Consider the following 24,303-nt stretch of genomic DNA (forward strand, 5'->3'; position numbering starts at 1 on the left):
ATTCTGAAATTGTCTAGCACCAACACTGATGGAGTATTGCTGCGTGCAAAACAGCAGCAGGCGGCTGTGTTCTAATACTAATCAAATATCATCATAGATCCTTCATTCACGGGCCAGATCCGGCCAGCTGACCTTGACCTTGACACATAGGTCCTAAAGGGACTGATCTAGTTCTAATCAAATATCATCCCGGGGGCCATAGATCATTCATTCGCGGGCTTTGACTCATACTTGCCAACCTTGAGACCTCCGATTTCGGGAGGTGGGGGCGTGGTTAAGAGGGGATGAGTATATTGACAGCTGGAATTCACCAAGTCAAGTATTTCATACATATATATATTTATATTTATATATATATTAAGGCTGAAACGACGCGTCGACGTCATCGGTTACGTAAATACGTCGACGCCGTTTTTGTGCGTCGGCGCGTCGCATATTTACGTCACACTACTGTCATGGCGGAGCGCAAAGCAGACGATGCGAGCGAGGGGAAAAAAGCACGCCAAAAGTCGTCAAAAGTGTGGGAGTATTTCAATAAACGGCCTAATAATGTTGTTGTATGCACACTGTGTCGAGCGGAAATGGCCTATCATAGCAGCACAACGGCTATGAACGAACATTTGAAAAGAAAACCTCCGACAGCGTTCTTGCCATCACCATCAACAAGTCAATCGTCCGCGTGCGTATACGTTGTCATTATTACACAAAAACATGAATGTGTCATTTGTATCTGCGTTGTAAATTCATAAACTAAAGCACCGTTTGCTCTGAGAGGCGCGTTTGGCGTGCCTGTTCAGTGTTTACAAAGACGCGCTCTTTAACGCTGTGGAGAGGCGGCGGCGGCGAGCGAGCGGCGAGGCGGGGCGCGCCGGGAGCGACGCCGCAAGAGACAGGGGACGACGAGCGAGCGAGGAAGAGGAGCTGAAAAGCGAGGAAAGAAAGAGAAAAGAGTTGGAAGAGAAAAGACTTTGTGTAAAATTAAAAGATTGTAAACCTGGCAAAGCCGTCTGGCGTTCAGTCTGTCGGTCCTGAAAGAACCCCACGGCACAAGACGTGTCACAAACGCTAACGTTAATTAGTTGTGCAAATACCTTTTACAACATTAACAGTTACATATACTATGTACAAACCAACAATTAACTTTCACTTTAATCATACTATCATTGTTGTGTTATTAAGCAAAATAAGCAATACTTTTACTTTTGTTGAAATGTTTACACTGTACACTTTTTTGTATTGGATGTTTAGCTTTATTTTTGCACATTTTAGCAAATAAGCAATACTTTTACTTTTGTTGAAATGTTTACACTTGTTACAGAATATTTCCGTTTTGCACTTTTTTGTATTGGATGTTTATCTTTATTTTTGCACATTTTAAAGCAAAATAAGCAATACTTTTACTTTTTAAATGCTTATACTATTCCAGAATATTAAGATTTGCACTGGATGTTTACTTTTATATTTGCACATTAAAAAGCAAATAAGCTACTTTTAATTTTGTTAAATGTTAAAAGTTTTAAATGTTTACATTGTTACAGAATATTTTGTCATGTTGTTGTCAATGTTGACTGAGTGGCCATACTTTTTTTTTTGTAAATAAAAGCCATGCCTTTTGAAAAAACTGGCCTACTTTTTTTTTCCTCTTCATTTTAAATAAAAAAAATAACCGGTAAAAGGAAAAATAATCTATAGATTAATCGAAAAAATAATCTATAGATTAACCGATTAATCGAAAAAATAATCTATAGATTAATCGATAGAAAAATAATCGTTAGCTGCAGCCCTAATATATATATATATATATATATATATATATATATATATATATATGTATATATATATATATATAAATATATATATGTATATCTACATCCTGAAAATATGCAAACAAAACTGTGTTTAGATAATTGATACTTCAAACTTGCATAAATAAATATTAAGGAATATAACATAACTTGGCTTCTGAGAGCTTCAAAATATAATGAATAAAATGCTAAAGTTGTCGATAAACAAGCAATTATTTTAATAATTAAATATGGTCATTTTAAATGAATTATTATGATCATTTAAAATTAATTATTTCAAATATGTTTATTTTAATGTATAATTCTATGGCTGGATGTAATAAGGAGTCTGAAAAAATAAAAATACAATTAATTTTGATGTTTTTAGCAAAATATAGTGAAAATGTATTTAGTTTTTTTAATTAATAAATATATTTATTTTTAGGGAAGATAAACATAATAATACAATTTATCTCTAGTCTGGATGATTTAGATCTAGTTCTTGTCACCCTGTTGTCCTCCCGTCATGAAAAAAGGCTGTCCTCACTCAGGTCCTCATGGAGCTGGAGGGGGCGTGGCCTCCAGCTCCGGCTGAAAATCGGGAGATTTTTGGGAGAATATTTGTCCCGGGAGGTTTTCGGGAGAGGCGCTGAATTTCGGGAGTCTCCCGGAAAATTCGGGAGGGTTGACTTTAACACATAGAGGTTAGCTCGTCCTGAAGAAGACATTTCCTCTTACCTGCCAGCGAGGGCTCTTCCACGCCGTGCATGTTGCTCGTTAGCTCGTACTGGAACGCCGTAACCCGCCGGCTGATATCCGTGCGTGGGACGGCCTCGATAAACAGCGCCCCCTCTTGTATGCCAAAGCAGTGCACTTTGCTGCGGGCCTGGTCCTGCTCGCGAAGCAGCAGTCGTAGCCGCCCATTGAGGTCCAAATAAATGTTAGTGGCGCTGGAGTCGGCGCTGGGCTTGATGCAGACCGTGAGGCGGGCGCTAGCGGGGGAGAGCGTGTTCGGCCGCAGGTTGACGATGATGGCGCCGGTAGGGTAGAGCCACTCTAGAGAACCTTGCGAGCAGCGCAGGTACACCTGCTCCACGTCCCGGGTGTGGCCCTCGTGAGTCAGCCCGCTGGAGGGAAAGATGGCCACCAACGTGAGTAGGCTACTTAGTAGTTGGCGGTGCAAAAAGTGAAATCTAAGTAAGATGAAATATGTCAAATAAGGGTGATATTTGCTTATTTTCTGTCTGATAAGATCATTCTTCTCACTAAGCAGATTTTATGTTCAAGTGTTTTACTTGTTTTAAGTGTTTTGGTCCTAAATGATCTCAGTAAGATATTACAGCTTGTTGCTGAGATGTGATGACCTATATTGAGTAAAACATGCTTGAAACTAGAATATCAAGTGTTGCAAAGCTGTGTCATCAACACTCACAAGTATAAAACTACTTTTTTAAAGTCATCATTTCTTATTTCAAGCATGAAATAAAAAATCATGACTTTGACACAATTGCTGTTTTATTTTCAATGAAACAATAGAAAATAGGTACTCATATAGTCCTACAGTTGGCACAGTACAGTAAACTGACAGTTAATATTTAAATATTTCACATGTGACATTTCAAACTATTTTGAACAGAAATAGTTCATGCACATTCAGATGAATTCTTCAAAATTACAATAAAAAAAAATTGGCCGGGGGCCGGCCTGTAAATATACAGTATATATATATATATATATATATATATATATATATATATATATATATATATATATATATATATATATACACAGTATATATATATATATATATACACATATATATATACAGGTAAAAGCCAGTAAATTAGAATATTTTGAAAAACTTGATTTATTTCAGTAATTGCATTCAAAAGGTGTAACTTGTACATTATATTTATTCATTGCACACAGACTGATGCATTCAAATGTTTATTTCATTTAATTTTGATGATTTGAAGTGGCAACAAATGAAAATCCAAAATTCCGTGTGTCACAAAATTAGAATATTGTGTAAGGGTTAAATTTTGAAGACACCTGGTGCCACAAACTAATCAGCTGATTAACTCAAAACACCTGCAAAGGGCTTTAAATGGTCTCTCAGTCCAGTTCTGAAGCCTACACAAACATGGGGAAGACTTCAGATTTGACAGCTGTCCAAAAGGCAACCATCGACACATTGCACAAGGAGGGAAAGACACAAAAGGTTATTGCTGAAGATGCTGGCTGTTCTCAGAGCTCTGTGTCCAAACACATTAATGGAGAGGCAAAGGGAAGGAAAAACTGTGGTCAGAAAAAGTGTACAAGCGATAGGGATCACCGCGCCCTGGTCAAGATTGTGAAAAAAAACCCATTCAAAAATGTGGGGGAGATTCAGAAGGAGTGGACAGCTGCTGGAGTCAGTGCTTCAAGATCCACCACCAAGAGACGCTTGAAAGACATGGGTTTCAACTGCCGCATACCTCGTGTCAAGCCACTGTTGACCAAGAAACAGCGCGAAAAGCGTCTCACCTGGGCTAAGGAAAAAATTAGCTGGACTGCTGCTGAGTGGTCCAAAGTCATGTTTTCTGACGAAAGCAAATTTTGCATTTCCTTTGGAAATCGAGGTCCCAGAGTCTGGAGGAAGACAGGAGAGGCACAGGATCCACGTTGCCTGAAGTCTAGTGTAAAGTTTCCACCATCAGTGATGGTTTGGGGTGCCATGTCATCTGCTGGTGTCGGTCCACTCTGTTTCCTGAGATCCAGGGTCAACGCAGCCGTCTACCAGCAAGTTTTAGAGCACTTCATGCTTCCTGCTGCTGACCTGCTCTATGGAGATGGAGATTTCAAGTTCCAACAGGACTTGGCGCCTGCACACAGCGCAAAATCTACCCGTGCCTGGTTTACGGACCATGGTATTTCTGTTCTAAATGGGCCCGCCAACTCCCCTGACCTTAGCCCCATAGAAAATCTGTGGGGTATTGTGAAAAGGAAGATGCAGAATGCCAGACCCAAAAACGCAGAAGAGTTGAAGGCCACTATCAGAGCAACCTGGGCTCTCATAACACCTGAGCAGTGCCAGAAACTCATCGACTCCATGCCACGCCGCATTAACGCAGTAATTGAGGCAAAAGGAGCTCCAACCAAGTATTGAGTATTGTACATGCTCATATTTTTCATTTTCATACTTTTCAGTTGGCCAACATTTCTAAAAATCCCTTTTTTGTATTAGCCTTAAGTAATATTCTAATTTTGTGACACACGGAATTTTGGATTTTCATTTGTTGCCACTTCAAATCATCAAAATTAAATGAAATAAACATTTGAATGCATCAGTCTGTGTGCAATGAATAAATATAATGTACAAGTTACACCTTTTCAATGCAATTACTGAAATAAATCAAGTTTTTCAAAATATTCTAATTTACTGGCTTTTACCTGTATATATATATACACACACACACACACACACACACACACACACACACACACACACACACACACACACACACACACACACACACACACACACACACACACACACACACACACACACACACACACACACACACACACATATATATTAGGGCTGCAACAACTAATCGATTAAAATCGATTATAAAAATAGTTGGCAATTAATTTAGTCATCGATTCGTTGGATCTATGCTATGCGCATGCGCAGAGGCTACTTTTTTATTATTATTTTTTTAACCTTTATTTATAAACTGCAACATTTACAAACAGCTGAGAAACAATAATCAAAATAAGTATGGTGCCAGTATGCTGTTTTTATTTCAATAAAATACTGGAAAGGATAGGAATGTAGTTTGTCTCTTTTATCCGATTATTAATCAAAGTAATAATCGACAGATTAATCGATTATCAAATTAGTTGTTAGTTGCAGCCCTATATATATATATATATATATATATATATATATATATATATATATATATATATATATATATATATATATATATATATATATATATATATATATATATATATATATATATATATATATATTATTTGTGCACTAATTGACTGAAAGAGCATGCGCTTGGCGCGATGATGTCATGTTATCGATGGGAAAATGCATTTTTAGACAATATAATTTGCCTGAGCGTTGCCTTTTTGCCTTTCCATTAAGAAAAATTTACTAGTTTTTAGTGTAAGTTTGCTGGTTTCAAGAACTTAATATTATTATCATTATGTCAAGATAATGGCACTAGCATTTACTTCATTTAAGAATATTTTTCAACATATTGAGTGAAAAGGTCTCATATTTGTTTTTTCTATCAAGAAAAGTGCACTTGTTATTAGTGAAAATATACTTATTATAAGCTATTTGGGGGTTCATTGAGATTAGCTAATTTTACTTGTTTTGAAAAGTCTTGACAAGCCAAATTTTCTTGTTCTATTGGCAGATAATTACCCCTCATTTTTGTATTTTCCCCCCTTGTTTTTGAACACTGACTTTTTGCAGTGTGCAGTTCCACAATACAGTTCTGGTCGGTAAACTTATGTTTGTTTTTTCATAGGTAGGATAGTGGAACTGCAGACATAACATACAGGCACACCACAGAATAGTTTGACATGCTAATAATTAAACGTGGACAAATGCAACATCGTACACTGTGAGCTGCTGAGAAAGAAGCAAAACTTACGGTCATAAAAAGGTAGCCCAATACAAAAAGATACTGAAAACGGGAAAAGTATGTGACTCTTCAAAATAGAAACAACCCAAGACCTTCTGCTTTGTAAAGCAAGCAGTAATGACACCTGCCACCGAGCCACCGGAAGTAATGCGGAATATGTCTTCTAGTCAGTGACAGAGCATGACGTGGAAAAAGGAATAAGTTCTGGGTCATTTTTGATATGAAGCACCTTGTCATTCAATAATTTACATTTTGATGACTGACACGACAAGGTGATTATACCCACAGAATTTCATTCAGGTGAAAGCAACATTAGTTATTTAATGTTATGTTGACAGCACATTTCTGATCGGATGATCTCTAAAGAAAAAGTGGACTTTGTTACGTTACGTTGTTGGAGTTGTAGCGGGCTGTGCATGACCAAATGCTGATCTACCACATGATGTTGTACAGCAGTCAGTTATATCATCTTCTTTTTGTCACTTATAAAAAATACAGAGGACATGACCTCGGTGTCCTCACTGGTTGTCATTCCCACCATAAACTCCCCACGGTTAGTATTACCGTTTTAAAGTAAAATGTTTGAAAAAACCGTGATTGATAACTGCGCTTTGATAAACTCGGGGACTGAAAGTTGCTGGCGTAAAATGCTAAGATGAAAACAAGAGGCATTAACGTCTTTCTGTCATGTCTGTGTGATCATGTTTTGTTTTAGTCATGTTCGGTTTTGTTTTTGGACTTTTTGTGCACTTTTTGTTCTGTCACCATAGCAACCCATTAGTTCTCACCTGTCACGTCACGCACCTGTTTCACGTTTTGAGTCACGCACCTGTTTTCGTTAATCATGTCGGTAGTATTTAAGTTCATTGTTTTCAATTCGTCGTGCTGGCGAAATCTGTCAAGACGAGGACTATGGTGTGTTTGTTTTCCCGAGATGCAAGTAAAGCTGGACTGGTCATGGCGTGAAGGTAAATACATATTTATTTATAACACTCAAAGGAACAAAAAGCGCGCTCAAGGCGGATGTTAGTGATGGGTTGATGAGGCGTCATGAAGCGTTTCGACACATTGCAAAACTGTATTGATACTGTGTCGATACTGTGTCACTAAATACTGACATCTGCTGGACATTAAAAATCCCTACAGGCAACCTATGGACCGACTCAACTGACACTGATTTGATGCCCTAGTACAGGGGTCACCAACCTTTTTGAAACCAAAAACTACTTCTTGGGTACTGATTAATGCGAAGGGCTACCAGTTTGATACACACTTAAATAAATAAATATATTGTCATTTGTAAGTTACACGTAAGTGTGATTTAAACAAGAATAGCTAAATAAATACATTTATATATATAAAAAAAATGGGTATTTCTGTCTGTCATTCCGTTGTACTTTTTTTTTTCCTTTTACGGAAGGTTTTTTCTAGAGAATAAATGATGAAAAAAACACTTAATTGAACGGTTTAAAAGAGGAGAAAACACGAAAAAAAATCAAATCAAATTTTGAAACATAGTTTATCTTTAATTTCGACTCTTTAAAATTCAAAATTCAACCGACAAAAAGAAGAGAAAAACTAGCTAATTTGAATCTTTTTGAAAAAATTAAAAAAATAATTTATGGAACATCATTAGTCATTTTTCCTGATTAAGATAAATTTTAGAATTTTGATGACATGTTTTAAATTGGTTAAAATCCAATCTGCACTTTGTTAGAATATTTAACAAATTGGACCAAGCTATATTTCTAACAAAGACAAATCAGTATTTCTTCTAGATTTTCCAGAACAAAAATTTAAAAAGAAATTCAAAATACTTTGAAATAAGATTTAAATTTGATTCTACAGATTTTCTAAGATTTGCCAGAATAATATTTTTGAATTTTAATCATAGTAAGTTTGAAGAAATAGTTCACAAATATTCTTCGTCGAAAAAACAGAAGCTAAAATATTTATTATTCTTTACAATGAAAAAAAAATAAATTTACTTGAACATTGATTTAAATTGTCAGGAAAGAAGAGGAAGAAATTTAAAAGGTAAAAAGGTATATGTGTTTAAAAATCCTAAAATCATTTTTAAGGTTGTATTTTTTCTCTAAAATTGTATTTCTAAAAGTAATAAGAAGCAAAGTAAAAACAATAAATGAATTTATTTAAACAAGTGAAGACCCATCCATCCATCCATTTTCTACCGCTTATTCCAAGTGAAGACCAAGTCTTTAAAATATTTTCATGGATTTTCAAATTCTATTTGAGTTTTGTCTCTTTTAAAATTAAAAATGTCGAGCAAAGCGAGACCAGCTTGCTAATAAATAAATGACATTTAAAAAATAGAGGCAGCTCACTGGTAAGTGCTGCTCTTTGAGCTATTTTTAGAACAGGCCAGCGGGCGACTGATCTGGTCCTTACGGGCTACCTGGTGACCGCGGGCACCGCGTTGGTGACCCCTGCCCTAGTATATACAATAATATAAACCAAGTCATTGTATTTCATTTAGGATTATTTCATATCTTCATTTAAATAAAAATATATTTGTATCTTTTTTAGATACAGTCAATAAATAATGTGAACATGTATCATAACATGGAAATCTAAGAGAACGTGTTGTGGATGATTGTGGACTGGGAATTTTTTTTATTTTATTTTTTTTACACATTTTTATAAAAAAAAAAAAAAAAGAAAAGTTTTTCCGACGTATTACATTTTAGACGATTTCTCTTCTTAGTTATTATTTCTCCGGCTGTAGAAAAGAGCCGCTCACAGGGCACAGAGGAGGCGTCAGTGCGACACAGTTGGCGTATCGGTCACGTGACCAAAACAGCTCATGATCGGTCACGTGACTTTCTAAAAGCGGTACGCGCACCGACACAGGGTTTTGCTCTATGAGCCGGTGTTGCCGGACCCATCACTAGCGGATGTACAAACTTGACTAACGAAACAAAAAGACTTGCACGTGGGCAAAAACTGTGAACATTTAAACAAAAACACTAACTGTGGCATTAATAAACAAAAAAAAAAACTTACTTGGCATGGACTATGAAGTGCACAGAGGTTAACAGATATGATGTCGCCAGGGAGACTTCCTGGCAACAATGGGTTGAAATAATAGTGACATGATTAAAGACAGGTGCGTGAGTCGTGAGGGCAGGTGAAAACTAATGGGTTGCAATGGTGACAAACAAGAGTGCACAATGAGTCCAAACGTGGAACAGGTGAAACTAATGGGTAACCATGGAAACAAGACAAGGGAGTGAACAGCCAGAAACTAAAGAGTCCAATAACTAAACAAAACAAAACATGATTACACAGACATGACACTTTCCCAATTAAGACACGACATACCACAATCTAAACTTATATGAACACATTTCTGTCTGAGTAAGGCATCCATTTATGTCCACTGATCCTACAAGCTGTGCTCTCTTACATTTCAGTGTGTGTAGAAATAAGTACATTTTCAGCACATTCAACAATACCACGATAATAATGATAACCATGATTTTTTTTATATTATCACATCCCTATTTGGGACTCTTTACAGTGGTAAACAAACTGTTGGATTAAAGCAGAGTTGTAATGTGTACTCCGCCTTCTGTCCCTGTGCAGCTGGGATAGGCTCCAGGACCCCCCGCGACCCCAGAAGGGACAAGCGGTAGTAAATGGAGGGATGGATGTATTGTTTACTTCAGTTCACCATGGAACAGTTCGGATGGTATATTGTAGTGTTGTCCTGATACCAATATTTTGGTACCGGTACCAAAATGTATTTCGATACTTTTCTAAATAAAGGGGACCACAAAAAAATGGCATTATTGGCTTTATTTTAACAAAAAATGTTACGGTACATTAAACATATTTTTCAATTTAGTCCTTAAATAAAATAGTGAACATAAAAGACAACTTGGCTTTTATTAGTAAGTAAGAAAACAAATGCTCCTGATTAGTCTGCTGACGTATGCAGTAACGTATTGTGTCATTTTCCATTTGATTATTTTGTCAAAATTATAAAGGAGAGGCTGTAAAAATGTTACTTTTTAGAGGCGGTATAGTACCGAACATGATTCATTAGTATCGCGGTACTATACTAGCACCGGTATACCGTACAACCCTAGTACAACCCGGCCGGGTCATACCAAAGACTATAAAAATGGGAGCTATTACCTCCCTGCTTGGCACTCAGCATCAAGGGTTGGAATTGGGGGTTAAATCGCCAAAAATGATTCCCGGGCGCGGCCACCGCTGCTGCTCACTGCTCCCCTCACCTCCCAGGGGGTGGAACAAGGGGTCAAATGCAGAGGACACATTTCACCACACCTAGTGTGTGTGTGTGACAATCATTGCTACTTTAACTTGAACTTTAGTATATTGTGATCAGGCATACATTTCAATCAATCAATCAATCAATCAATCAATCAATCAATGTCAATCAATCAATGTTTATTTATATAGCCCTAAATCACAAGTGTCTCAAAGGGCTGCACAAGCCACAACGACATTCGCGGTACAGAGCCCACATAAGGGCAAGGAAAAACTCACAAACCAGTGGGATGTCGATGTGAATGACTATGAGAAACCTTGGAGAGGACCGCAGATGTGGGTGACCCCCCCCTCTCGGGGAGACCGGATGCAATGGATGTCGAGTGGGTCTGACATAATATTGTGAAAGTCTAGTCCATAGTGGATCTAACATAATATTGTGAGAGTCCAGTCCATAGTGGATCTTACATAATAGTGAGAGTCCAGTCCATAGTGGATCTAACATAATATTGTGAGAGTCCAGTCCATAGTGGATCTAACATAATAGTGAGAGAGTCCAGTCCATAGTGGATCTAACATAATAGTGTGAGAGTCCAGTCCATAGTGGATCTAGCATAATAGTGAGAGTCCAGTCCATAGTGGATCCAACACAATAGTGAGAGTCCAGTCCATAGTGGATCTAATATAATAGTGAGAGTCCAGTCCATAGTGGATCTAGCATAATAGTGAGAGTCCAGTCCATAGTGGATCCAACACAATAGTGAGAGTCCAGTCCATAGTGGATCTAGCATAATAGTGAGAGTCCAGTCCATAGTGGATCTAACATAATAGTGTGAGAGTCTAGTCCATAGTGGATCTAACATAATAGTGAAAGTCCAGTCCATAGTGGATCAAACATAATAGTGAGAGTCCAGTCCATAGTGGATCTAGCATAATAGTGAGAGTCCAGTCCATAGTGGATCTAACATAATAGTGAGAGTCCAGTCCATAGTGGATCTAACATAATAGTGAGAGTCCAGTCCATAGTGGATCTAGCATAATAGTGAGAGTCCAGTCCATAACGGATCCAACACAATAGTGAGAGTCCAGTCCATAGTGGATCTAATATAATAGTGAGAGTCCAGTCCATAGTGGATCTAGCATAATAGTGAGAGTCCAGTCCATAGTGGATCCAACACAATAGTGAGAGTCCAGTCCATAGTGGATCTAGCATAATAGTGAGAGTCCAGTCCATAGTGGATCTAACATAATAGTGTGAGAGTCTAGTCCATAGTGGATCTAACATAATAGTGAAAGTCCAGTCCATAGTGGATCAAACATAATAGTGAGAGTCCAGTCCATAGTGGATCTAGCATAATAGTGAGAGTCCAGTCCATAGTGGATCTAACATAATAGTGAGAGTCCAGTCCATAGTGGATCTAACATAATAGTGAGAGTCCAGTCCATAGTGGATCTAACATAATAGTGAGAGTCCAGTCCATAGAGGATCTAACATAATAGTGAGAGTCCTGTCCATAGCGGATCTAACATAATAGTGTGAGAGTCCAGTCCATAGTGGATCTAACATAATAGTGTGAGAGTCCAGTCCATAGTGGATCTAATATAATAGTGAGAGTCCAGTCCATAGAGGATCTAACATAATAGTGAGAGTCCTGTCCGTAGCGGATCTAACATAATAGTGTGAGAGTCCAGTCCGTAGTGGATCTAACATAATAGTGAGAGTCCAGTCCATAGTGGATCTAACATAATAGTGAGAGTCCAGTCCATAGAGGATCTAACATAATAGTGAGAGTCCTGTCCATAGTGGATCTAACATAATAGTGTGAGGGTCCAGTCCATAGTGGATCTAACATAATAGTGTGAGAGTCCAGTCCATAGTGGATCTAACACAATAGTGAGAGTCCAGTCCATAGAGGATCTAACATAATAGTGAGAGTCCCGTCCATAGCGGATCTAACATAATCGTGTGAGAGTCCAGTCCATAGTAGATCTAACATAATAGTGTGAGAGTCCAGTCCATAGTGGATCTAATATAATAGTGAGAGTCCAGTCCATAGTGGATCTAACATAATAGTGAGAGTCCTGTCCATAGCGGATCTAACATAATAGTGTGAGAGTCCAGTCCATAGTGGATCTAACATAATAGTGAGAGTCCAGTCCATAGTGGATCTAACATAATAGTGAGAGTCCAGTCCATAGAGGATCTAACATAATAGTGAGAGTCCTGTCCATAGCGGATCTAACATAATAGTGAGAGTCCAGTCCATAGTGGATCTAACATAATAGTGAGAGTCCAGTCCATAGTGGATCCAACATAATAGTGAGAGTCCAGTCCATAGTGGATCTAACATAATAGTGAGAGTCCAGTCCATAGTGGATCTAATATAATAGTGAGAGTCCAGTCCATAGAGGATCTAACATAATAGTGAGAGTCCTGTCCATAGCGGATCTAACATAATAGTGTGAGAGTCCAGTCCATAGTGGATCTAACATAATAGGGAGAGTCCAGTCCATAGTGGATCTAACATAATAGTGAGAGTCCAGTCCATAGTGGATCTAACATAATAGTGTGAGAGTCCAGTCCATAGTGGATCTAACATAATAGTGAGAGTCCAGTCCATAGTGGATCTAACATAATAGTGAGAGTCCAGTCCATAGTGGATCTAACATAATAGTGAAAGTCCAGTCCATAGTGGATCAAACATAATAGTGAGAGTCCAGTCCATAGTGGATCTAGCATAATAGTGAGAGTCCAGTCCATAGTGGATCTAACATAATAGTGAGAGTCCAGTCCATAGTGGATCTAACATAATAGTGAGAGTCCAGTCCATAGTGGATCTAACATAATAGTGAGAGTCCAGTCCATAGTGGATCCAACATAATAGTGAGAGTCCAGTCCATAGTGGGGCCAGCATTTCGCACTTTAAAGTTAAAATGAGTCATCAAAGACGAGGTGAATCGTAACATACTACTGCGGTAAAATGTTTGGGACCATTTACAGTGGAAATGCAGAAAAATGCATACCCTATGGTATTGTAATGCTTGCTGGAAAGTGAGTTCCATATCCAGACCAGTCAAAGGACAAAGCAGTTTACCACATTTCGGGGTCTCTTTAGCACAATTTCTTTCCCAGCTTTGGCTCAAGTCCTGCCAGTCCAAAATCACCTAGGTTTGGGTACTTGCTCAGTGGAAAAGGGGCATAAATGATCGCAGCCCCCCCCCCCCCCCCCCCCCCCTGTGGTGCAGTGGCCAAGCGCACCGCTGGCAGGCTGCCTTTGGAGGACTTTGTAGGCAGAAAGTGCATGAATAGACGGCCTTGGAGCAGACAAGTAACTGTGGCTGCAGCGTGCGAGTGCAAATGCTGGTCACGCACCCAACCTCCACTCGCTTTCAAGCCACCAAAGACTTGCGAAGGAGGCTTTTCCGGGCAGCACCTCGGACTCTGGCGCCAGCGAGACCAAGCGACCGCCTCTCGGATTTAAGGCCAGCTCGGGGTCTCAAAAGGAAAGAAGAGAAAAAAAAAAAGTGGTCCGTCAGTCATTCTGCGGCGGAGAGGCCAGAGGCAGGAAGCCATCGTGGGCCCGGGAGCGTGCCAAGCTGGCGGTTTGACTGCAGATGGAGAAACGCCCTGTTTCCTGAAAATGAGATGCTCTGATTGAAATGGACCTTAAAAAGCCGAGGACATGTGGAGCATGTGCGGCGCTGCTCGGTGTGCCTCTAATTAACTCAAGCCGCTTCCAACTTCCATCTTTTCTGCATGCAATTAGAGCTTAGTGAGCAGGCCCACTAATGAACAGCAGATTATTGGTGCACAGCTCAAAGATGTGCCCCTCCTGACAAAGGGGAAAAAAACACTGTAGCCTGGAAAGCCGAGACGTTTCAGCAGATGCTTGGCTCCAGCTTTCATCACAAAGAGACATGAGGCTGCTTTCATACAACTTATGATTACAGACCTTCCTTTTTTTTTTACCCCATGCGGATTTTTCCTAGCGCATCATCTGGATTCTAATCACTAGCATGCATCTCCCACGTTGATAAAAGCAAGCCCTTCACCCCTTTCAACTAAGGCTGAAACGACGCGTCGACGTAGTCGACGTCATCGGTTACGTAAATACGTCGACGCCGTTTTTGTGCGTCGGCGCGTCGCATATTTGCGTCACTCTACTTTACTGTCATGGCGGAGCGCAAAGCAGACGATGCGAGCGAGGGGAAAAAAGCACGCCAAAAGTCGTCAAAAGTGTGGGAGTATTTCAATAAACGGCCTAATAATGTTGTTGTATGCACACTGTGTCGAGCGGAAATGGCCTATCATAGCAGCACAACGGCTATGAACGAACATTTGAAAAGAAAACCCCCGACAGCGTTCTTGCCATCACCATCAACAAGTCAATCGTCCGCGTGCGTATACGTTGTCATTATTACACAAAAACATGAATGTGTCATTTGTATCTGCGTTGTAAATTCATAAACTAAAGCACCGTTTCGCTCTGAGAGGCGCGTTTGGCGTGCCTGTTCAGTGTTTACAAAGACGCGCTCCTCTTTAACGCTGTGGAGAGGCGGCGGCGGCGAGCGAGCGGCAAGGCGGGGCGCGCCGGGAGCGACGCCGCAATCGTGCCCAGGTGCGCGATCCGCGCAGTTGGAAGAGAAAAGACTTTGTGTAAAATTAAAAGATTGTAAACCTGGAAAAGCCGTCTGGCGTTCAGTCTGTCGGTCCTGAAAGAACCCCACGGCACAAGACGTGTCACAAACGCTAACGTTAATTAGTTGTGCAAATACCTTTTACAACATTAACAGTTACATATACTATGTACAAACCAACAATTAACTTTCACTTTAATCATACTATCATTGTTGTGTTATTAAGCAAAATAAGCAATACTTTTACTTTTGTTGAAATGTTTACACTGTACACTTTTTTGTATTGGATGTTTAGCTTTATTTTTGCACATTTTAGCAAATAAGCAATACTTTTACTTTTGTTGAAATGTTTACACTTGTTACAGAATATTTCCGTTTTGCACTTTTTTGTATTGGATGTTTATCTTTATTTTTGCACATTTTAAAGCAAAATAAGCAATACTTTTACTTTTGAAATGCTTATACTATTCCAGAATATTAAGATTTGCACTGGATGTTTACTTTTATATTTGCACATTAAAAAGCAAATAAGCTACTTTTAATTTTGTTAAATGTTAAAAGTTTTAAATGTTTACATTGTTACAGAATATTTTGTCATGTTGTTGTCAATGTTGACTGAGTGGCCATACTTCTTTTTTTGTAAATAAAAGCCATGCCTTTTGAAAAAACTGGCCTACATTTATTTTTTCCTCTTCATTTTAAATTAAAAAAAAAATCGGTAAAAGGAAAAATAATCTATAGATTAATCGGGAAAAAAAAATCTATAGATTAACCGATTAATCGAAAAAAAAATAAAAAAAAATCTATAGATTAATCGATAGAAAAATAATCGTTAGCTGCAGCCCTACTTTCAACCAAACCACACTTGCTAAAAAACAGTCACTATAATCAGCATCAATTGGCGACATTGCAAAGCTGGAAATATTAAAATGCAAATAAAATTCAAGCCCCCCGCCCACATTTTCTCACAATGTGTCGACTATTTTCGTACAAAATTGGGAACAATTTCTCATATTCTTTCTGTTTCTGTAGCATTGCAATATTTTCTTGTAAAATTATTACTTTTATATGTTTAATTATTACTTTTTAATGCAAAATGGTGACATTTGTCATATAGAATTTTGACATTTATCACAATATTGCCAATTTTTTTGTTCTTCTTGGAAAATATTGTCATCATTTTGCCAAGTAAAATTCTGATTATTGTTACTATAATATTGCCAACATTTTAAAGTTTTCTTATAAAGTTGTGACTTTTTTGGAGTAAAATTACGACTCTTTTCATTAAATTGCCAAAACTCTAAGCTTTTCTTGTAAAATTGCGACTGTTATTGAGTAAAATTCCAACTTTTATCATAATATTGCACAAATGTTCAGTTTTTCTTGTAAAATTTGGACTTGTGTTGAGTAAAATGATGGCTTTTATTATAATACTGCCAACATTTTAAAGTTTTCTTATACAGTTATGACTTTTGTGGAGTAAAATTACGACTCTTTTCATAAAATTGCCAAAATTGTAAGCTTTTCTTGTAAAATTGCGACTGTTATTGAGTAAAATTACAACTTTTATCATAATATTGCACAAATGTTCAGTTTTTCTTTTAAAATGTTGACTTGTGATGAGTAAAATGATGACTTTTATTATAATACTGCCAACATTTTAAAGTTTTCTTATACAGTTATGACTTTTGTGGAGTAAAATTATGACTCTTTTCATAAAATTGCCAAAATTGTAAGCTTTTCTTGGAAAATTGCGACTGTTATTGAGTGAAATTCCAACTTTTATAATAATATTGCAAAAATGTTCAGTTTTTCTTGTAAAATTTTGACTTGCATTGAGTAAAATGACAACTTTTTTTACAATACTGCCAAAATGTTTAAGTTTTCTTATAAAGTTGTGACTTTTGTGGCGTAAAATTACGACTCTTTTCATAAAATTGCCAAAACTGTAAGCTTTTCTTGTAAAATTGCGACTGTTATTGAGTAAAATTCCAACTTTTATCATAATATTGCACAAATGTTCAGTTTTTCTTGTAAAATTTGGACTTGTGTTGAGTAAAATGATGGCTTTTATTATAATACTGCCAACATTTTAAAGTTTTCTTATACAGTTATGACTTTTGTGGAGTAAAATTACGACTCTTTTCATAAAATTGCCAAAATTGTAAGCTTTTCTTGGAAAATTGCGACTGTTATTGAGTGAAATTCCAACTTTTATCATAATATTGCACAAATGTTCAGTTTTTCTTGTAAAATGTTGACTTGTGTTGAGTAAAATGACAACTTTTTTTACAATACTGCCAAAATGTTTAAGTTTTCTTATAAAGTTGTGACTTTTGTGGCGTAAAATTACGACTCTTTTCATAAAATTGCCAAAATTGTAAGCTTTTCTTGTAAAATTGCGACTGTTATTGAGTGAAATTCCAACTTTTATCAGAATATTGAACAAATGTTCAGTTTTTCTTGTAAAATTTTGACTTGCATTGAGTAAAATGACAACTTTTTTTTACAATACTGCCAAAATGTTTAAGTTTTCTTATAAAGTTGTGACTTTTGTGGAGTAAAATTACGACTCTTTTCATAAAATCCTCCAAATCCTCCACACGACACGTCCACTCCGGACAGGCTAACCTCCTCCAACCTCCGAGGACAAAGCTACGAACAATGGGAGACCGGGCTTTCTGCTCCACCGATCCCAGCCTGTGGAACGCTCTCCCTGACCACCTGAGGGCACCACAGACTGTGGATGCTTTTAAATAAGGCTTAAAAACCCTCCTTTTTAAAAAAAGCCTTTTTTTAGATGTATGCATACTAGTTCTAGCTATTTGGCTGTTCTAGTTTTTTTAATTTTTTTATTACTTTTTTATTACACTGTAGCACTCTGAGGTTGTTTACTCAATGTAAAGTGCTTTTTACAAATAAAATATATTATTATTATTATTATCAAAATTGCCAAAATTGTAAGCGTTTCTTGTAAAATTGCGACTGTTATTGAGTAAAATTCCAACTTTTATCATAACATTGCACAAATGTTCAGTTTTTCTTTTAAAATGTTGACTTGTGATGAGTAAAATGATGACTTTTATTATAATACTGCCAACATTTTAAAGTTTTCTTATAAAGTTGTGACTTCTGTGGAGTAAAATTACGACTCTTTTCATAAAATTGTCAAAATTGTAAGCTTTTCTTGTAAAATTGGGACTGTTATTGAGTGAAATTCCAACTTTTATCATAATATTGCACAAATGTTCAGTTTTTCTTGTAAAATGTTGACTTGCATTGAGTAAAATGACAACTTTTTTTACAATACTGCCAACATTTTTAAGTTTTCTTATAAAGTTGTGACTTTTGTGGAGTAAAATTACGACTCTTTTCATAGAATCCTCCACACGACACGTCCACTCCGGACAAGCTAACCTCCTCCAACCTCCGAGGACAAAGCTACGAACAATGGGAAACCGGGCTTTCTGCTCTACCGATCCCAGCCTGTGGAACGCTCTCCCTGACCACCTGAGGGCACCACAGACTGTGGATGCTTTTAAAAAAGGCTTAAAAACCCTCCTTTTTAAAAAAAGCCTTTTTTTAGATGTATGCATACTAGTTCTAGCTATTTGGCTGTTCTAGTTTTTTTATTTTTTTTATTACTTTTTTATTTAAAAAAAATAATTTTTAATACACTGTAGCACTCTGAGGTTGTTTACTCAATTTAAAGTGCTTTTTACAAATAAAATCTATTATTATTATTATTATCAAAATTGCCAAAATTGTAAGCTTTTCTTGTAAAATTGCGACTGTTATTGAGTAAAATTCCAACTTTTATCATAACATTGCACAAATGTTCAGTTTTTCTTTTAAAATGTTGACTTGTGATGAGTAAAATGACGACTTTTATTATAATTCTGCCAACATTTTAAAGTTTTCTTATAAAGTTGTGACTTTTGTGGAGTAAAATTACGACTCATTTCATAAAATTGTCAAAATTGTGGACTTTTCTTGTAAGATTGCGACTGTTTTTAAGTAAAATTCCAACTTTGATCATAATATTGCACGAATGTTCAGTTTTTCTTGTAAAATATTGACTTGTGTTGAGTAAAATGACGACTTTTATTATAATACTGCCAACATTTTAAAGTTTTCTTATGAAATGGTGACTTTTGTGGAGTAAAATGACGACTATTTTCATAAAATTGCCAAAATTGTCAGCTTTTCTTTAAAATCGCGACTGTTATTGAGTAAAATTCCAACTTTCATCATAATATTGCACAAATGCTCAGTTTTTCTTGTAAAATTTTGACAGTTATTGAGTAAAATTCCAACTTATATTCGTGGCATTGAATAGTTATTAAAGTTAACAACCTATGAATCATACATCCATCCATCCATTTCCTACCGCTTGTCCCTTTTGGGGTTGCGGGGGGTGCTGGAGCCTATCGAATCATATATACCTTTTATAAACAGCTTTATTTTCACTATGTAACAAAACATATTTGTAAACTTGAATAGTGAACTGAATGGAAAACACGTAATTATCGTAGTCCTGTTGACAAAATAGCCATTTATGCATGATTTGTAACTCACTCCCTTATTTACAACACGTATTATTGGTGTATTTTCTACTTTGAATATGAAGTAACAGAAGTTTAGTAAAAAGAAGAGACGTAGTTTTTGCTTACCTGCCCTTCCAGCTGCACTGGTCGCTGGAGTACTGGCCCACACAAGTCCTCCACAGTCCAAGCAGCAGCAGCAAGGAGGCTCGCATGTTTGTCTCCCCTTCGCGCCTCAAAGTGGCTTTCAAGTCCGCCACCGTCGACACATTTCCTTTCCCACGGACTCCGACTTTTGTCCACTCGGTTCACTCTTCTTCCAAACGTTCCCCGAGCCTGGTATGGTTGCGTGAAATCTCCCAACTTTCTCCGTAGACTCCGTCCCTTCGACAACAAGCCCTCGATGAAATGAGCTGAGAGTTTCGACGCTGTCCACCAGTCCGTAAACGTCACGTCACGCCCCGCCCACCGCTGTTCGTCAAGTCGTGACGCGTTCAAGTGATCTCGCCTCTGCTCGGATATTGAAGCTCCCTCCAGCCTTATTCTTTTTAGGAAACGCCAGCAGTAAAACATGGATGGATGGATAGGATGTACGACTCATAAAGGCTCTTTTTCTTGTGGTAGATCAGGGCCGGCCCCTGGCATAGGCCGTATAGGCAAATGCTAAGGGCGCCGTCCATCAGGGGGCGCCACGCCAGTGCCACAAATGTTGGAGAAAAAAAAGAAAAGAAAAAAAAAGTTGGTACTATTATTTCTAAATACAAAAAATAATCACACGTTAATTAAAATGCAAAGTAAAGCCTATTTAATAGAAATATTATTTGTTACAACATTACGCCCCCCCCCCCCTCCCTTCCTGTATCATGACTCTTTTTGGACGTCACCACATCAAAAAATCAACACAAGATGCCAAAACTGTCAGGTGCCCAGGGAAGAAAAAAGAGAAAAGAAGAGGAGGAGAAACGAGAAAAGACAGAGGTAGCAGGTAGGTAACGTTAGCCTACATGAAATTATTTGTCTGTTACAGAATGTGATAGTAGCCTGGCTTTTTAGCATTAAGCTAATGTTACATGAGTCGGCAATTGCTAATCAATAAATAGCTAGTTCTGTTTTAACGTCGGGTTAATATTGTGGAGGGGGCTAAATTGTTATGGAAAATAATAATGTAACGTTAGGTAATTACAGTACTCCCACCTTACATTCCTCAGGGACATTTCTTTCTTTTTTTTTAGTTTATTTGGAACATGAACACACTTACATCATAATACATCACACAATTTCATATCATTTCATTTGACATCATGCCCGAAAAGGAGTAGGAAGAAGCAAAGCTTATTTAATCCTACCCCTTTCCCACTTCAAAGCGTTTACAAATATATAGAATCATTTACTGACCTTTTTATATAATAAAATAACATCTATGAATTAGTATACAACAGTTTTGTAATATGTAATTAATTAATTAATTCAGTCATTATTAACATACTGAGATGAAGAATATCTTATTTTCAATAAGGTTGAAAGTATTTCTCATAATTCTTCTTCTTTGTACTCTGTAAGCACTATTATTTTGAACAACCTCTTAAACTGGATCATATCAGTACAATTTTTAACTTCTTTACATAATCCATTCCATAATTTAATTCCACATACTGATATGCTAAAAGTTCTAAGTGTTGTACGTGCATATAAATGTTTGTATTAGATCTTTTAAGCAGGTGTTTTTTGTTTACATTGTTATTGCCTTCTGGTTAGCTAATGTTTGCCCTGCAGGTAATAGTCACTTTTCCACCCCTTTATATATTAGGTATAGTTGTAAGTAAAAAAAAAAAGGTCAAAGACAAAGCTATTCGGGTTCTTGTGAGTATATACACTTCACTGCCGATGTGGGGGGGCGCCACCTAAAATCTTGCCTAGGGCGCCAGATTGGTTAGGGCCGGGCCTGGATGTACGACTCATAAAGGCTCTTTTTCTTGTGGTAGATACTGCATGTTTGATAATATTGATGCTAAATGAACAAATGAGCAGCTTTCCCAGGAAGAGTAAAATATAAATATCAATAATTTTCTAAAACATGATAAAACTCTTGTTTTGATTGTCACTACACTGTTTAAAGTCATTGACTGGAATTTATGACTATCCATCCATCCATTTTCTACCGCTTGTCCCTTTCGGGGTCATGGAGCCTATCTCAGCTGCATTCGGGCGGAAGGCGGGGTACACCCTGGACAAGTTGCCACCTCATCACAGGGCCAACACAGATAGACAGACAACATTCACACTCACATTCACACACTAGGGCCAATTTAGTGTTGCCAATCAACCTATCCCCAGGTGCATGTCTTTGGAGGTGGGCGGGGCCTATGCCCAGGTGCATGTCTTTGGAGGTGGGAGGAAGCCGGAGAGGAGAACATGCAAACTCCACACAGAAAGATCCAGAGCGTGGGATCGAACCCAGGACTACTCAGGACCTTCGTATTGTGAGGCACCTGCACTAACCCCTGTTCCACCGTGCTGCCCCATATATACTATATAATACTAAACTCATTACTTTATTACTCCAGTACTCTTGTTTTGTTCTGTATATTGTACAGTTTTTTTGTATATTGTTTTGTATATTGTACAGGATTGCTTATAGTTTTTATTGGATAGTAGTCTGTTTATTTCAATTCTTCTTTTTTATCTTTATTACTTATGTGATTTATTTTTTTTCTTATTTTGTTTCCACTACCGCACCTTACGTTGGAGTCCTTAATCTCGTTATACGCAAATATAATGAGTTTTTCATCAACTCAATAACAGTCGCAATTTTACAAGAAAAGCTTACAATTTTAGCAATTTTATGAAAAGAGTCGTAATTTTACTCCACAAAAGTCACAACTTTATAAGAAAACTTTAAAATGTTGGCAATATTATGATATAAGTCGTCATTTTAATCAACACAAGTCAAACTTTTACAAGAAAAACGGAACATTTGTGCAATATTATGATAAAAGTTGGAATTTTGCGCAATAACAGTCGCAATTTTACAAAAAAAGCTTACAATTTTGGCAATTTTATGAAAAGAGTCGTAAAATTACTCAGCACAAGTCACAACTTTATAAGAAAGCTTTAAAATGTTGGTAGTATTTTAATAAAAGTTGTCATTTTACACAACACAGGTCAAAGAAAAAGAAAAAGAAAAACTTCTTCTAAAACCAATGTCCAAAAACGAGTATTTTGTTGCAACCCCCTCCACCCAAAAGCAGTTTTTGTGGAGCAATAAAGGCGAGCAAAGAGTGACAGGTCTCATGTGGCAACACGCCTCATTGTTCTGTTACCTCATCAGGGAGTCATTTGGCCATGACGTCCAGCGATGACACCAACTTACTCACAACATGCTGTCAGTTCATCCACCAAATAGTCCATTATCAACAGTTGTCAGTTGGGTAAAAAAAAAAGTGTCCAAGCCAGAACTTGTACCCTGGATCCTGAATCCTGACACATCACACAGACAAACGCTTCTCCTCGTCGGACGGGTTTAGTTTCCCATCGCTCCAGACATCGGTGTTTCACAAGAACCGGATAATGGCCGTGATGTGTTACGGGAGGGATGTTTATAAATCGTAACAGTTGGACAAGTCCATGCAGCTCTGCTTGTTCCCACAGGGGGAAAAAAAGCAAAACAATAAAGCAAGAGGCGACTATAGTCTTGGATGGCTGTCTCGTCATATTCAACAAAAGCCTAAAACAGGTTTAGTTTTTTTCTCCTACATTTTCTGTGCAAGGAGTGAGAGGAGACTCACATCAGCTAGATCAGGGGTGGGCAATTCATTTTTACCGGGGGCCGCATGAGCAACCTGAGCACTGCTGGAGGGCCACACTGACAATATTTCAATTAAATTTTGCTCAAATTCCATCCATCCATCCATCTTCTTCCGCTTATCCGAGGTCGGGTCGCGGGGGCAGCAGCTTAAGCAGGGAAGCCCAGACTTCCCTCTCCCCAGCCACTTCGTCCAGCTCCTCCCGGGGATCCCGAGGCGTTCCTAGGCCAGCCGGGAGAGATAGTCTTCCCAGCGTGTCCTGGGTCTTCCCCGTGGCCTCCTACCGGTCGGACGTGCCCGAAACACCTTCCTAGGGAGGCGTTCGGGTGGCATCCTGACCAGATGCCCGAACCACCTCATCTGGCTCCTCTCCATGTGGAGGAGCAGCGGCTTTACTTTGAGCTCCCCCCGGATGGCAGAGCTTCTCACCCTATCTCTAAGGGAGAGACCCGCCACTCGGCGGAGGAAACTCATTTCGGCCGCTTGTATCCGTGATCTTGTCCTTTCGGTCATGACCCAAAGCTCATGACCATAGGTGAGGATGGGAACGTAGATCGACCGGTAAATCGAGAGCTTTACCTTCCGGCTCAGCTCCTTCTTCACCACAACGGATCGATACAACGTC

The 24,303-nt window shown here is 38.0% G+C and overlaps 1 protein-coding gene across 1 annotated transcript in view; it reads right to left on the reverse strand.

The window, feature by feature from the left end:
- Positions 1-20,418, reverse strand: part of LOC140679754 (meteorin-like protein) — a 34,832-nt gene extending 14,414 nt beyond the window's left edge. Inside the window, exons 1-2 of the mRNA XM_072915803.1 lie at positions 20,005-20,418; positions 2,523-2,911 (exon numbers count right to left, since the gene is read on the reverse strand). Of these exons, the coding sequence (XP_072771904.1) occupies positions 2,523-2,911; positions 20,005-20,090 (475 nt within the window). The 5' untranslated portion in view covers positions 20,091-20,418. The remainder of the gene's footprint in view (positions 1-2,522; positions 2,912-20,004) is intronic.
- Positions 20,419-24,303: the final 3,885 nt, after the last annotated feature.

The sequence above is a fragment of the Nerophis lumbriciformis genome, linkage group LG22 (assembly GCF_033978685.3).
Source record: "Nerophis lumbriciformis linkage group LG22, RoL_Nlum_v2.1, whole genome shotgun sequence".
NCBI lineage: Eukaryota > Metazoa > Chordata > Actinopteri > Syngnathiformes > Syngnathidae > Nerophis > Nerophis lumbriciformis.